The sequence below is a fragment of the Corticium candelabrum genome, chromosome 7 (genome assembly GCF_963422355.1).
Source record: "Corticium candelabrum chromosome 7, ooCorCand1.1, whole genome shotgun sequence".
NCBI classification, from domain to species: Eukaryota; Metazoa; Porifera; class Homoscleromorpha; order Homosclerophorida; family Plakinidae; genus Corticium; species Corticium candelabrum.
The window spans coordinates 3789280-3803221 of record NC_085091.1 but is presented as its reverse complement, the minus strand read 5'-3'; the positions used below and the strand labels follow the sequence as shown (position 1 = coordinate 3803221).

The 13942-nt window shown below is 41.7% G+C and overlaps 4 protein-coding genes and 2 long non-coding RNA genes across 10 annotated transcripts; 3 read left to right on the top strand and 3 right to left on the bottom strand.

Annotated features, from left to right (window-relative positions):
• Positions 1–4: 4 nt before the first annotated feature.
• LOC134182715 (protein SCO1 homolog, mitochondrial-like) lies at positions 5–3287 on the top strand. Its single transcript, XM_062650145.1, has 7 exons — positions 5–126; positions 508–645; positions 1260–1350; positions 1837–2034; positions 2099–2191; positions 2962–3077; positions 3140–3287. Exons 1-7 carry the CDS (start codon positions 70–72, stop codon positions 3275–3277), a joined length of 831 nt encoding a protein of 276 aa, XP_062506129.1. The 5' UTR covers positions 5–69; the 3' UTR covers positions 3278–3287.
• Positions 3288–3429: 142 nt separating this feature from the next.
• On the bottom strand, positions 3430–5034 carry LOC134182714 (uncharacterized oxidoreductase YrbE-like). The gene is made up of 2 exons (XM_062650144.1): positions 4483–5034; positions 3430–4419 (listed from the first exon to the last, which is right to left on the bottom strand). The coding sequence occupies exons 1-2, from the start codon at positions 4768–4770 to the stop codon at positions 3583–3585; spliced, it is 1125 nt and encodes a 374-aa protein (XP_062506128.1). The 5' UTR covers positions 4771–5034; the 3' UTR covers positions 3430–3582.
• A 1051-nt stretch (positions 5035–6085) lies between these two features.
• LOC134182289 (uncharacterized protein K02A2.6-like) lies at positions 6086–7840 on the bottom strand. The gene has a single exon (XM_062649685.1). The coding sequence runs from the start codon at positions 7383–7385 to the stop codon at positions 6843–6845; it is 543 nt and encodes a 180-aa protein (XP_062505669.1). The 5' UTR covers positions 7386–7840; the 3' UTR covers positions 6086–6842.
• A 680-nt stretch (positions 7841–8520) lies between these two features.
• On the bottom strand, positions 8521–10906 carry LOC134182434 (uncharacterized). The gene is made up of 4 exons (XR_009970331.1): positions 10833–10906; positions 10645–10767; positions 9178–9503; positions 8521–9113 (listed from the first exon to the last, which is right to left on the bottom strand). It is a non-coding gene; the product is annotated as an uncharacterized LOC134182434 (long non-coding RNA).
• Positions 9470–10647, top strand: LOC134182435 (uncharacterized). Its single transcript, XR_009970332.1, has 3 exons — positions 9470–9604; positions 9758–10097; positions 10161–10647. It is a non-coding gene; the product is annotated as an uncharacterized LOC134182435 (long non-coding RNA).
• Positions 10907–11023: 117 nt separating the features above from the next.
• On the top strand, positions 11024–13246 carry LOC134182121 (2-phosphoxylose phosphatase 1-like). Of its 5 annotated transcripts, none has more exons than XM_062649463.1 (3): positions 11024–11140; positions 11684–12612; positions 12680–13246. In XM_062649463.1, exons 1-3 carry the CDS (start codon positions 11074–11076, stop codon positions 13049–13051), a joined length of 1368 nt encoding a protein of 455 aa, XP_062505447.1. In that variant the 5' UTR covers positions 11024–11073; the 3' UTR covers positions 13052–13246. The 5 variants fall into 5 exon arrangements, with proteins under 5 accessions (XP_062505447.1, XP_062505451.1, XP_062505449.1 ...); XM_062649467.1 differs by having other exon boundaries at positions 12662–13246; XM_062649465.1 differs by having other exon boundaries at positions 11027–11140; positions 11699–12612.
• Positions 13247–13942: the final 696 nt, after the last annotated feature.

Here is a 13942-nt window from a genome sequence, read left to right as displayed (position 1 = left end):
ACGCCAGAACACGTGGTAGGCGCGATGTATCTGGGAGTACGAGGATTTTGCTAATCCGGGCAACTGATTATGCTTGTGTCGAAGTGCCTTCGTAGCGGCTGTGTGGCAAGCCGTTTGCAACAACCGGTAAGAGATTTGGCAACACGACAATAGTAAATAATTATGTTTGATAATTTGTATCTATTTATTTTTTATAGTTACATTAATTAATTAATTAATTCAGTATAGTAAGTGTTGAAATGTGGCATCTTATTGCCTGTTTGTCTCCTAACTGTTTGTTAGTTGTTTACTTGTTTAGCTGGTTGTTTGTCTGTTGGCTTGTCACTTGCTGTGTGTTCTTCTTATATGACTGTTTAATCATCTATTGACTTCAGTAGGCAAAGAATGCAATTGTTATTTCACTAGCCGTGCAAAGGTTTTAAACAGAAATATTATAGTTTACTAAATTTTGAATTATTAATCAATAAAGCAAAGGCATTGATTTTTAATTTAATAAAAAAATTACAGGTTAATTGTAAAGTTTTATTCAAACGGACAAGAGATGGCCTGGGCAAACGGTTGACAGTGCCTGTATGTCAGATTTCTTCTGGAGGCAAGTCGGGACAGAAGCAATCAATCTTTGGTGGTTTCTTTAGTTCTAAAGGGGTGAGACACAATTGTTATTTCTATACATTGCTTCAGTACGTATATCAAGATAGTGTGTCTATTTACAAAATGACTTAATTAATTAATTAGTTAATTTATGAAGGCAAACAGTAATTGCTTGGCTGATCGGGTTAAATTTGAAAATTTTCAATAATTTGTTACTTGTGTATGTAATTGTGACAGGCAGATTGGTTACAACTGTGATGAGATAATAGCTGCAACAATGTTGCTAGAATTTCTTGTTGTAATATATGTGGTATTTTGGTGTTTAGAATGCAGATATACAAATTTCAATATTTATGCCAAATATTGCACACCTTATTAAATTAAATATGTCACAAAATTGGATTGACAGCATATTTTGACTTTGTGATGGCAGAAGCCAAACGGTGATTGAAATTCAAATGTGTACCATATTGTAAGAATAGCTAACACAGTGATGCAACATAAAAATCATGATAAGACACGTACAAGTATTACAAGATTCCAATGAAATTCGTTATGTGGCTTTTGAATTGAGTCTGATCACAAGAATTTGAAAGCTATGTTATTAGGTTTTTAGGACTTAGCTAGAAATTATCAAGCAGAGAAAGTGTGAAACTTGTGTTTTTAAGCCGATAACATGGAAGACACTCGGGGTATTTACGGTCATCGGTGGTGCAGCTGTATTCTATGTTCACACTTTGAGAAAGCAGAAACAACAAGGTCTATAAAATTAGTGTATACACTGTGACTATATGGTTAGGCCAGACCATGCAATTAAATTTCTTGATGCTCGGATTCGCCCATCCAGTTTTGATTTTGACCAAAATAGATATTAAATTTGATGTGTGCTTGCACAATGATATTGTGCTTGCTGTAAAATGATTTAGTAGTATCTACATCCTACGACTACATCGATAATTCCGCAAGCGTTAACAGTGCATGTGGTTCAGCGACTGTTACTGCGTTTTGATTGACATCAGCATCTTTTGTTTTATTGTCCATTTTTTATTTCACATTTGTATGCAGTGAAATGAAAACTGCACATCCTCAAAATGTCACATGATCATTACTATTTTGATCGGTCGGTATTTTTATTGGTCTGTCCAGGTTTTATATCCAAATATCCGAGCATAAAAATTTAGATGGTGTGGCCCTATAGTTTGTTTCTTACTTGATTATTAACAAGTGAGATTTGCTATTGAGTAGAACGTGAACGAGAAAAGACACGATCAGTCGGTAAAGCCGCTATTGGTGGACCGTTCTCACTTATTGATCATAACGGGGAGCGAAAAACAAGTGACAATTTTTTGGGACAATGGCTGATGATTTACTTTGGATTTTGCCATTGTCCTGATATCTGTCCTGACGAACTAGACAAAATGGGCATGGCTGTGGACGGAGTCAGTATGTAGCATATTGTACTTTTTACAGTAAAGTGTCATCTGACCTGATACCAATTTGTGTGCAGACAAGCTGTCTGACCTCTATCGTTTGCAACCAATTTTTATCAGTGTAGATCCAGAGCGAGACACTCCTGAAGCAATCAAGGAGTATCTTAAAGGTAAAATTTGATGTAAATACATGTTGTAATATGTGTATATACTGTACTAGAGTTTTTATACATGTAATACATCTTTAATTGTTTCTATTTTGATGATTTTATATTGAGATGTCATAATTTTTGGAAAGCAAAGCAAAACACAGTTTGTGCATGCAAAGCACAAAATGTTAGGATTTATTAGCAAATTTGTTTCCATCTCTTTGTAAGGCTAAATTTTGGAGAAATATAATGGCATTGTGAGTTGAGTCTTTGAGTGACAGACTGATTCAAGAATGCCGTTTGTGGAGATACTGAAGTGTCTGATTATTGTGAATGTTTTATTGGTTTTGTGTTATGGAATTTCATTCAGATTTTACATTAAAAAATATTCTTTGTGGTAGAGTATAAGGTGGAATATAAAATATAAATTTTTATATTTTAAATAATTTAAGTAAATATTAAATTTTATGTAATTTATTATATGTGATTTGTGTTTAAGTCAATTTTAAATTTACATATTTTTATAATATTAATTTGTATAAAATATTCAATGTTATAAATAATAGATATTTTGTGTACGTTATTAAATATGATTTGTATTTGACCAAGTTTATATTTATATACAGTTTTATAGTAATTTATGTAAACTTTATAATATATCTATTTATTTAATAAAACAACGGTATGAGTTTCAATCTAACACAATCACTGAATAAATACATTCATTTAGTCGTTACATGTTTGAACTATCTTGTTGTGCTGCATGCATTGGACAGTGACGTTGTATGTAGATTTTCATCCCACAATGATCGGTCTGACTGGCACACGAGAAGAGGTTGACAAAGTTGCCAAGGCATATCGTGTGTATTACAGTTCTTCGCCAGTCAAGGGCGATAATGACTACCTCGTGAGCTGCAACTGCAGCCTACTTTATTACATCAGTATACCAACATTGTGTTTTTGTGTTAGGTCGATCACACAATTATCATGTATTTAGTAGGGCCGGATGGAAATTTTATCGACTATTTTGGTCAAAACCGAACCGACGGCGAAATCACTGCCGTTGTAGCAAACAAAATGCTGAAACACAAGTTGTCAGGACGATGAAAATTGCAATTAATTAATTAATGTGGAGACTGCGACTCTGTGTAGACATCTACAGCGAATGTGATGAAACTCGTTTTGTATGATTAATATCAAAATGTATGTAATTTGTTTATCCACATAACTGCAACTTGTCGACAGTGGAATTAGAGAACTGTGCTGAGAACACGGACTCTATATATGTATATAATAACAACAATAATAATAATAAAGTAGTACGCTGCTGAGTGAAGGTCCTATTTCCACGATGGCAAATTCAACTGTCCCATCATTGTACAAACGAGTGCATTGTACATCCTAATCTCATTCTAGTTTTTCAAATCTATATTGACCGATACAACTTGTCCCGTCTTATACGACTTCTCACAAGCATCAGCGACTCGGTTGGCTAACAAGGCATCGTAGCTTGTGATCTCCATTTCTGCGGTTCCCTTCACAACTTCAATGAAATGATCCAGTTCAAATCTATACGCCTCGCTGTATCGATCGGGAAACGAGTAGTCAATGGGATCGGTGAAGACACCTCTCGATGTCGCCTGTCGAAGAGTCGTCGGAGCTCGATTTTCGGACACAAGCATGCCTTGATCTCCAAACACTTCAAGTCGTTGATCGTAACCATAACAGGCATGTCGACTGAGATCCACAGTTGCAATGGCTCCACTTGGAAATTTAAGCACAATGGCCACTGTGTCTACATCATTGATTTCACCAATGCTGGGAATAAATGAGTGTGCAGTTGCATATGCAGTAAGAGGAGCCTCGCCCACTATCCAGCAAACAATATCAATATCATGCACTGCACAGTCGTGAAAAATACCGCCGGAAGTCATAAGAAACTGAATCGACGGCAGAGGCGAGTCCCGGCTGCAGGACTTGATCACGTGCAACGTGCCAATATCGCCCCCTCTAACGCGGTCGCGCAGCGAGCGCACGTTAGGATCGAAACGTCGCTGGAAGGCGGAGTAAAGCGGCCGACCCACGTGATCGGCCTCTTCATAAACAGCGGCGGTGTCGTGTAGGGTCATAGCGACGGGCTTCTCGCAAAACACACCCTTGTCCGCCTTGAGCGCGCCTCTCACAATAACCTCATGTGTTGGCGTGGGTGTCGCAATGATGACGAAGTCGACACAGCTGTCGTTGAGAACCTAAAATTGTACAAAACTCCCTTGTCTATGCTATGTGCCGATGTCATAATACGATTTTATTACCTCGCTGACGCGCAACGGAAGGACAACCTTGGCCGTCGTGACTCGGTCGGCGACCAGCGCGTCTTCTGCCTTCTCCACGTCTTCGTCGACAATCCAGAGCAATTCGACGTGCCTGCTGCGAATGACGTTGCTGTAGTGGATGCGTCCTGCGCGTCCGAATCCGAACAGAGCGACCCCGAGTCGGTTTCTGAGGTCGGAGCGAGAACTGGAAATTGACGCAGATTCGATCGATTCCGAGCCGTCGAAGGCGTTACGGGTGTCGAAATTACTGTGGTTGCTTGTTTGCATCTTTTCTCGACTAGAAGTGAAGAAAATGTCGATCGTGTCGTCGAGTCTGAAATTTTGACAAATGGAAGGAAAGCGACGGACGTTGAGAGTACTGGATTTCGTGGTAGTGGCGACTTGTATTGTAGTCTTGTTGTAGGATATCCTGCAAGGCCTGTTTACGATTTTCCTAACAAGTTAGTCAGGATTGCCAAGTACAGAGTGCATTGTGGCATGTGACTTCGTGTGACGTCATAGAAGTTGACTGCTGTAAATGAATCATTCATGCTAAACTTTTTAGACAGTTCAGCGAGATCTCTAGCTTCTTATGAGTCAGCTAGCGTACACTACCCTAGACTTACAAACTACGACGCCGGCAAACAACTGGAAGTATTATTAGTAAGCCTGTTACTGTGAGTACACAGTACAGTACACACCTCATCAATTTTAGCGCATGCGTAGAACATGTTCAACGCGGTATTGATTTTTTAGAGCAAGTACGATGCTTTCGATGTTTAGCTAAGTTGTGTCATGCAAAGTGACCATCTGTCTGTCTAGATCTAGAACCTACATTTGTAGGTATAGATAGATCTAGTATCCACAAATGTGTTTGCTGATCTATTTTTCATTTATCCGGGGCGGTTTCTAGCAGTCACGTTCGATCATTTCCGGTCATTGTACTTGGAAGTGAACGAGTAGTTGGCGTTCCAGTTTCCAGTGCACTTGTCTAGTTTGTGTCGTCATCGTGGTTAGTCGTGGACACAGTATACTTAGAATATTTAGCAGTTTTTGGAGCTGTCTCGTTCCAGCCGTTGCGTGCACTTCCTAGCTGCGGATTTTGTGGTCGCTAGCTAGTGACTTTACATCGACCGATACCACTTAGCGAGCTCAAGCGGCCAAACAACATACACTTTTTGCATCACTAGAGTCTGTCACGCTGACTTCTTCCTCAATAACAAACAAGCTAGGTAAGAAATACTAGCACTAAGTTTGCGGATCTATTTTTATCTATCCGCGGGGCGGTTTAATTTCTAGCATGGCCGAACGAGTAATAGGCGTTCCAGTCTGCAGTTTGTGTCGTCATCGCAGTTATTCGTGGACACAGAGTGACTTGGATTATATTCTTGGGCATTTTCTAGATTGCAAGCTGACACGTACACTTAATTATTATTATTTAGCAGTTTTTGGAGCTGTCTCGTTCCCGTCGCGTGCATTTCCTATTGTGGTTGCTGTGACGCCATTGACCGATGCCATTCAGCGAGGTCAAGCGACTTTTGCATCACTACTCTAGTAAATCCCGAATCGCCGTTGTAGTATACCAGGACGGAAACAGGTAGAAGTAGCTCCTTTATTTCGCTAGCCGCTAACAGTAATACAGAACTCAAATTCAACGTGTACAATGTCAGACTACTACATCCACGCATGCGCAGTTCAGATATCTAATCTACTACACTACTCCCCCTCAAACTATGTTTTACCCTAGGTATCGATGTTGTCCCTTCTACTACAGATCGAGGCGAACCACAGGTTTCCGGGTATGTACTGGATAAGGCTGTTCAGCTTCCTGATCGTGATTATCCGATAGTGTGGTATTTCCTGTTGCCTCAGGGTCTACGTTGCTCGTCACCGGTACCTCCCGAGTCTAAAAGTGCATCTGCGGCTGGCGGTAGTGTTTTCCTTGCCTCTTCCGACGGTGCCGCTGGTTCCGTACACATATCCACGAATTCAGGGGTTTGGTGTGCAGTCGCCTCCTGTCATACTTGTGAGGACACCATGTTGTTGTCGGCGTGAACAGGTATGCGACGATCTGATCCCTGCTCCCTTGACTACGTATGTCCGTGGTCCTTTTACTTCCACTACCACTCCCGTTTTCCATTTCTCCGGTCCGCTTCCTCGGTTCCTTATAGCCACATTCTCCCATTCCTGGTACCCCGGGCGTCGTGATGCCGTTTCTGATCAGCTTGTTTGCTTCCACTGTGTCTTGAAGACTGGGCTTGAGTAGACTGAAACGGGTGCGAATCGGTTGTCCTAGGAACAGTTCAGCGGGTGTCCTGCCCGTTATCCGGTGAGGCGTGCTACGGTACTTGATGAGGAAGTTAGACACACGGTGCTATAACAAGATTGACTGTCCTCCACTGTTCCAGTCCAATGTCTCGCAGGAGTGTCTGCTTCAGAATACCTACCACTCGTTCTGCTACCCCGTTACTCACCGGATGATATGGTGGGACGAGGGTATGCTTGATGCCATTGGACTTGCAGAAAGACTCGAAAACTGTGGACGTAAAATGTGGATCATTGTCACTAACCGGTTCTTCCGGTAGCCCATATGCCGCAAACAGCCTTCTCAAAATTTCTACTGTCTTTTGTGTGGTAGTACTGGTCGTTTCAAATACTTCCACCCATTTTGAGTGACTATCCACTAACACTAGAAAGTGAGTTTGATCTCTCTGTGCATAATCGACGTGAACTCTTTTCCACGGTCTCTCTGGCCATGTCCACAGCTGAAGTGGTGTCACGGGTGCGGCATTACGTGCTGCTTGGCACACTGTGCATGCCTTTCCTTGGGTTTCAATCTCCCTGTCCAGACCTGGCCACCAACAGAAAGTTCTGGCGACACTTTTCATCCTTGAAATCCCCATGTGACCTTCATGAGTTTCGTCTATCAGCTTCTTCCGAAGTATGGGCGGGATTACTACACGCGTTCCCCATAAGCCCTGTTCTGTGGACAGTTCGTGACGCCTTGTCCAGTAAGGTTAAGTCGCTCATCTGTTACATGATCTGGCCATCCCGTCATTGCCATGTCCTACACTGTCGCTAAAACTGGGTCTTTCCTAGTGGCCGATCGAATCTCCTTGCTCGTGACAGGCAATTCGTCTACCAGCGAAAAGTGGAAAATTCCTCCGTCCTTGCTAGAGGTCTCAGCTCCCGTTTCTTGCGGCGTGGGTAGTCTCGAGAATGCGTCCACATGTCCTAAGTCTGTCCCCTTTCGGTAAACTATCTCGTATGAGTATCCAGACAGTATCATTGCCCACCTCTGCAGCCGTGCCGCTGCCATGGCCGGTACTCCTCGTTTGGTTCCGAAGATGGCCGTGAGCGGTTTGCGACCTTCCTCGTCGCCAATGTAGTATACCAGGACGGAAACAGGTAGAAGTAGCTCCTTTATTCCGCTAGCCGCTAACGGTAATACAGAACTCGAAACTCAACGTGTACAATGTCAGACTAATACATCCACGCATGCGCAGTTCAGATATCCAATCTACTACAGCCGTACTAGACACGGGAATCGGGCACGACGGCGCGAGAGGGTCTGGTATGAGGCTGCGGTCCGCTCCTAGCTAGTCATTTCGTATCGTACAGTCCAAAGACCACAAACTAGTTAGAGGTTTTCTTTTTGTAGCTATAGGGCAAAAATTGAGCTCAAAAACGAGGCTAGTGCATGCGTGGGAGACAGGTCAACATTTCGTAATTGTTGCACCGAGCTCTGCATGACAGCCGGATGAATACCGTGCAGATCCGTCTAGACGCAGTGCATGGGGGTTGGAGGGGTTCGTAAACAGCCCTCAGCCTAGGTCCTACCTAGGTAAGGGAGTAAGAAAATCTAGGGACAGCATGCAGTCTTGTGGGCCTGGTACTGTCTAGCAACCTTGATGCGCGCTCATACCTAGCTAGTGGGCTGTGAGCTAGCTTGCACTGTTTTAGTTGAGCCTGTACGCACACAAACGTCAGGCCCGGATATCCAGATGGGGTAAGGACGTTGAAATCCCCTCTTTTCCAATAGGCGTGGTTCAATAATTCCATTAGAAAAGAGAAAATTAGTAATGCTATAAATATAACTGCTACCAGGTCAAACCCCTCTTTCAAAAATTCCTGGATCCGGGTCTGAACGTGCTTACTTGAGTCAATCTCTATAGGCGCGCAGTGAAGTAGATCAGTAGTGATACCTAGTAACACCTCAAATACAATTAAACTGAAATATTTGCACGAGAGAAATCAGACCATCTAGACCTTCGACGAATGACGTACGAGTAAACATCGACTAGGATTATTAAGACAATAAAGTAAATGACAACTCTGTATCTACCTAGTCAAGCAGTGTCTCAAGCTTTCCAAAATAGATCAAGAAAACTTGCACTTAAAAATTAAGCAGTGAGAATCAGAGTCTCCAAGTGCTAAGTTTTACTTCCAGCCTTTCAAAAAGGCCAAAATTTCAATCAAACAGGATCTTTCTGATACCAACTCACAATTCAAGTCACTGCAGGTTCATTCATCTGATGATAGTGAGCAGAGTTTGCTGTATTTACATCAGGACCTTGGCAACAGGATTTACTCACACGGTATGGCAACATCATCTGCCTAATAGACGCCACCTACAAAACAACAAACTATGATTTGGCATTGTTCTTTATTTGTGTAAAAACTAATGTGAATTACATGGTGGTCGACAACTTTATTGTTCAATATGAACAAGTGGAGCAGATAACCGAGGCACTGTCAGTCCTGCAGTCGTGAAATCAAATGTGGAAGCCTGGGTTTTGGATGAGTGACTATTCCAAGCCACAGATAGCTGCTCTCAACTTCGCATTTCTTGAGTCCACTGTCTACCTCTGTGACTTTCACAGGAAGCAGGCTTAGTCAAGATGGACGAGAGATAGTAAGCATGGTCTCACCGCTGAAAGCAGCAAAACTCTGCTATTCCACCTCAGAAGGATGGCTTATGCTCCACCATGTTATGAGCAAGACACAGCAATAGACAAGTTCTACAGAGAAGAAGAAAGAAAGCTGAAAGAAAGAAAGCGGTGTGTGGCAACACAAACAAGTTGAGGCATAGCTATCAAGAAAATAGCTTAACATTCCTGAGGTGCGATAGCTTGTAACAAGTGCACATGCACACACACACACACACACACACACACACACACACACACACACACACACACACACACACACACAATATGAAATATATGAAATTACAAAATGATGCTTAATTGTCTTGGCCTCTCTTTTTGTACAGAAATGGGCTCATTGCTTTCGTGATGCCTGCTACCATGCTAAAGTTGAAACAGATAATGGGACTGAGTCTCAAAACAAACTCCTAAAATACTCTTACCTTCCGAGAAAGAAAGACATGACTCTCAGCAGCATAGCAGATGTTGCCAGATGCAAGGGAGAAGTATCTGTTTCTAAATTACAAAGCTAGCTCTGACTACAGGTCTTACAACCAAGGTGTTCCTAACTACTTGCACAACAGACCGGCCAAAACCGTGACTCACTGCTTAGAGAGAAAATCTAAGGCATTGAGATTCTTTGCTGAAGATGTCTTCACTGAGGATTTACAAAGTGGACACTTTCAGGTACAAGCAATTGATACATTACCGGTGATGTGTATTTGATACTGGATTTGAACTTTTTCCTAGGTGCAATCAAAGTCCAAACAAGACATGTGGTATCTGGAGGAAGTCTTCAGTGGCGTACTGCAAATTTTTCGACATTAGGGTAATCTATCCTAAAGCGTCAAGTTACCGACATACCAACCTCCAACAAGTATAAGTATATAGCTTACATCATTTCAAACAATCAAAATACCTCTTATGCACAAACAATGTCTATGATTAGATGCAGACTAAGTTTTGCCCTATTACGATCGGCAATTCTGTATGTTCGAGGGACAGGATCAAAACTACATTGTCTGCTCAAATTACACATGATGGACACTGTGCAGAGTGAGGCTCCTCTCGAGCTCACTCACTAAGTCTTTTTCTTGTTGTACTTTTTACTTGACATAGGTTTTTTATGTTGCAATGAATACCAGTATATGTATGGTATGTTCTACAACTGTACTATATTATTATATGAATAATATATACTACATTTTTTAACTATTTAGATGGCATTTCTTACATTAATCCTTGATGTTTTTGTAGAATTCGTTTCTCCACAAGTCTACCGCAGCGCTAGACAACCTTCTTGCAGCAGTAGATCATCCAAATCGCTGTCGACGGGCCGTCACGTTTGATGTTCGTCCTATGAGAAAATCTTGATACTAGAAGCGCTATACAAATAAACAACGTTGTTCACTGTTCACGTACGCAGTGCAAGTAGATAGTATAACCGGGTACATAGAACTAGAGCTGTCTAGTACGTACGTATAACTAAGATGTTTAGTGCGCGTTACTCTAATCCGGGTGTGTGGATCGGAACAATGTGGCGTGGCACCCATACTGTACGTACGTGTACACTCCCACAGGCCTACATTCTAGCGCGCGTTAAGATACAACGATTGTGCAGAATACACCGACAAGTGGAAACCAGTCAATTACGGGCAAGGAAATGAGATGGCGGCGTCGGCGTGTCCATCTTTGCGCTCTTCTGGTGATACTGCTGTTCTTGCTTTTTGGTAGGTCGACCACAGAGCACTCAGCAGTATCTAACTTCTTTACACTTCTTAGCTTCTTGCAGGACGAAATAGTGGCGTTAGACAAGTTGTAGCAGCATATTTGCAAATTGTCTAGTCAGGAGCTCCATGACAGCTAAAGTTGGAGCTGTAGATTCGACACAGTACAGTCTTGTCACTGATTATAGCTAACCAATTTTTGTAGCTACCTGTAGTAATTTTTAGACTCCTAAGAGCTTTATTGTATCAGGAGGATTACCTATTACTGAATTTTTTTGTTTGCTATGGTAATTTTTATGACACTTTTATAGTCTTAGTAATTAACTATGAAAATTACTTGTTAGCTGTCTAATGGATATAATTATAGTATTTTAATTAAACAGTTTGAGACGGAAAGCTATGAAAATAATATGTGGAAATAATTTATATCAACAAAGCATATCACACAAAAATGAAGTTTATTTGTAGAAGACAATCTCTGCAGCCGTATAGAAATTGTTTGCAGTTAGTGAAAACTTTAGTCAAATTAACTGTAATTTTTATCAGCAGGCGCCTTTTTAGGGCTACGGTTTTACTCCATTGATATTGGAAAATTTGGTATCAACCCAGCTGACAGTCGGTCACCATTGCTCTCTCTGTCTACATCTGTGTTGAGCAGTGTTGCCACCAACCTAACTCAGATGCTTGACAGACATTGCAACAGACCAGAGTCTATAGGACAATTAGCGAAATCATCTATGGAAGGCCAATTTGCCGGAATGGAGGACTACGAGCTTGCTTTAGTTCAAGTTGTGACGAGACACGGCGATCGTTCTCCTATCTATGATAACTCTCTGAGTAACTGGCATGATTATCGATGTCCAAGAAAGACAGAGTACAATTCAGTGAATCATTTGGACTTCTTAAAGCCATGCGGTCAAGCCATGCTAACTCTGACTGGATGTCGGCAGCATCAAGTTATCGGAAAGCACTTTCGTGATGTTTACAAATTGTACAATGAAGATATTGCGTCGAAGATAATGCTCGTTAGCACTGTATACCAAAGAACAACAAGGAGCGCTTTATGTCTAGTTAGCGGTCTGTTGGGTCATACGAGATTTGATCGAATTACAACATCATCGAGTGTAATGTTTCAAGATAGTCCACTTCGTCATACTCGATACCCAAAGAAATGCAATAAGAAAGACAAACTTTGGCGTCTGGTGTATGACCAAGACACGTTTCGGCTTGCAAGAAAGAGATGGGAGAGTGTGAGGAGCGAAGTGAACGATATCGTCGTTGGACTCGGCTGGCCGCCTGTACAAGATATAGTTCACTTGTTTGATGGTGTTGTTTGCCATTATTGTCATTTGTACGCGGAAGGAGTTCGAGATAGCATGACGCCTTGCATTGGCAGGAACTGCTTGCCATTGTCTGTCGCAGTAGAGATAATCCGTACTGCCGATTTGTCAACAAAGTTGAATTACGACAGGAAAGTAATACATCAATTTTCAATCGGTTTTGATTTTGTGGAAGTTTGTGTAGTCGTTTACGTGTGATTAGATATCTGTTGTGCTTGCTCAGCCTTTGTTGGCATCAATTGTCAATGAAATGGAGGGTTGGATCAACGGAAGTATGAAGAGCCGTTTCATCCTATACTCAGGTCATGACTCTACTATTACAGCATTACTTTCAGCTCTAGAAGCATTCGATGGTCATCGGCCACCATATGCTTCCAGACTTGTCTTTGAACTGTGGCAAAGGAAAGGTCAAAACAGTGCACATATAGTTAGGGTTTTATACAATGGTCACGTGGTTCAGTCGAGTTTTATTGACCAACTGATGCCATTTGACGGGTTTAAACAGGGTCTCCTGTTTGGGCATCTTAGAGACCCAGCATCTTACCTCAGTGCTTGCTTAAGTGGATCTTGGTAGAGTAAGTGAGAGTAAAATTATAGGAGGGACGTTGTTGATGCACAAATTTTAATTTTACTGACTGAGGAGTGTTTTCTGGTAGTAATTTGGGATAACACTGATAAGCAAACTCTTTCTTTGTATTTGGTAGTTAAGTTCTTTATTTATATTGATTGGTTTCAAGTTTTACAATAACGAAGTAAGGATTGGCACTGTCTTGGCTGTTTGTGGGCTGTGGGATTACGTTATGCAGCGGACTGCTTGACTGAAACCATGGTGAATTTATGTTGTAATAGATATCATTTGGTGGACCCGTAGCATTTCTGTTTACTTTGATTTTACTTTGGTTAATTTTGGTTGAGCGTTTGTGCGAGTATGACCAATGATTTGGGTGCAGTACAGTAAGGCAAAGCATGAACGAGCACACACATGGGAGGGAGGGGAGACAATGATCTTGGTCGTCACAGTACATCATTACTGCGTGTGTGTGCATGCGCGCGCCTGTTTCTTGTAATTCCGTAATGACCTGATTTCTTGCGTGAGTACAAGCACGTATTATCAGTGCTCTGAAGAGACTCAAGAGTCCACAGCGGGCCAAGGTTGGCGCAGTCTCTCATGATGCATGTTCATTATGCCTGCAAGATAAATTGTATTGCACCTTTCTTCTTTATCTGATTCTTGGAAAATTTGTTGACCGAGACCTTCACATTGTCTCCCACCGGTTAAACAATGTTCAGGTGGTTCAGTCAAGTGTTGTTGACCGATTAATGCGTTTTGACAAGGTCTGCTGGTTGAGCATCTCATGCTGAAGATTGGATCATGCCGAATTTTTAAGAAATGTTTATGGTGCAAGATTAAGAAGTATGCAGTAACTTCTGCTCATCCAAGTGAAGGACCATTGTTCTTAATTTC

Excerpts from the sequence above, each read along its gene's own strand:
- LOC134182715 (XM_062650145.1), top strand. The coding sequence starts at position 70 with ATGCTTGTGTCGAAGTGCCTTCGTAGCGGCTGTGTGGCAAGCCGTTTG. Across the intron at positions 127-507 it reads CAAGCCGTTTGCAACAACCG|GTTAATTGTAAAGTTTTATT; the intron begins GTAAGAGATTTG and ends AAAAAATTACAG. Across the intron at positions 2,035-2,098 it reads CATGGCTGTGGACGGAGTCA|ACAAGCTGTCTGACCTCTAT; the intron begins GTATGTAGCATA and ends ATTTGTGTGCAG.
- LOC134182714 (XM_062650144.1), bottom strand. The coding sequence starts at position 4,770 with ATGCAAACAAGCAACCACAGTAATTTCGACACCCGTAACGCCTTCGAC. Across the intron at positions 4,420-4,482 it reads TTCCGTTGCGCGTCAGCGAG|GTTCTCAACGACAGCTGTGT; the intron begins GTAATAAAATCG and ends GTACAATTTTAG.
- LOC134182289 (XM_062649685.1), bottom strand. The coding sequence starts at position 7,385 with ATGGGGATTTCAAGGATGAAAAGTGTCGCCAGAACTTTCTGTTGGTGG.
- LOC134182121 (XM_062649463.1), top strand. The coding sequence starts at position 11,074 with ATGAGATGGCGGCGTCGGCGTGTCCATCTTTGCGCTCTTCTGGTGATA. Across the intron at positions 11,141-11,683 it reads ACTGCTGTTCTTGCTTTTTG|CAGGCGCCTTTTTAGGGCTA; the intron begins GTAGGTCGACCA and ends AATTTTTATCAG. Across the intron at positions 12,613-12,679 it reads AGTTGAATTACGACAGGAAA|ATATCTGTTGTGCTTGCTCA; the intron begins GTAATACATCAA and ends ACGTGTGATTAG.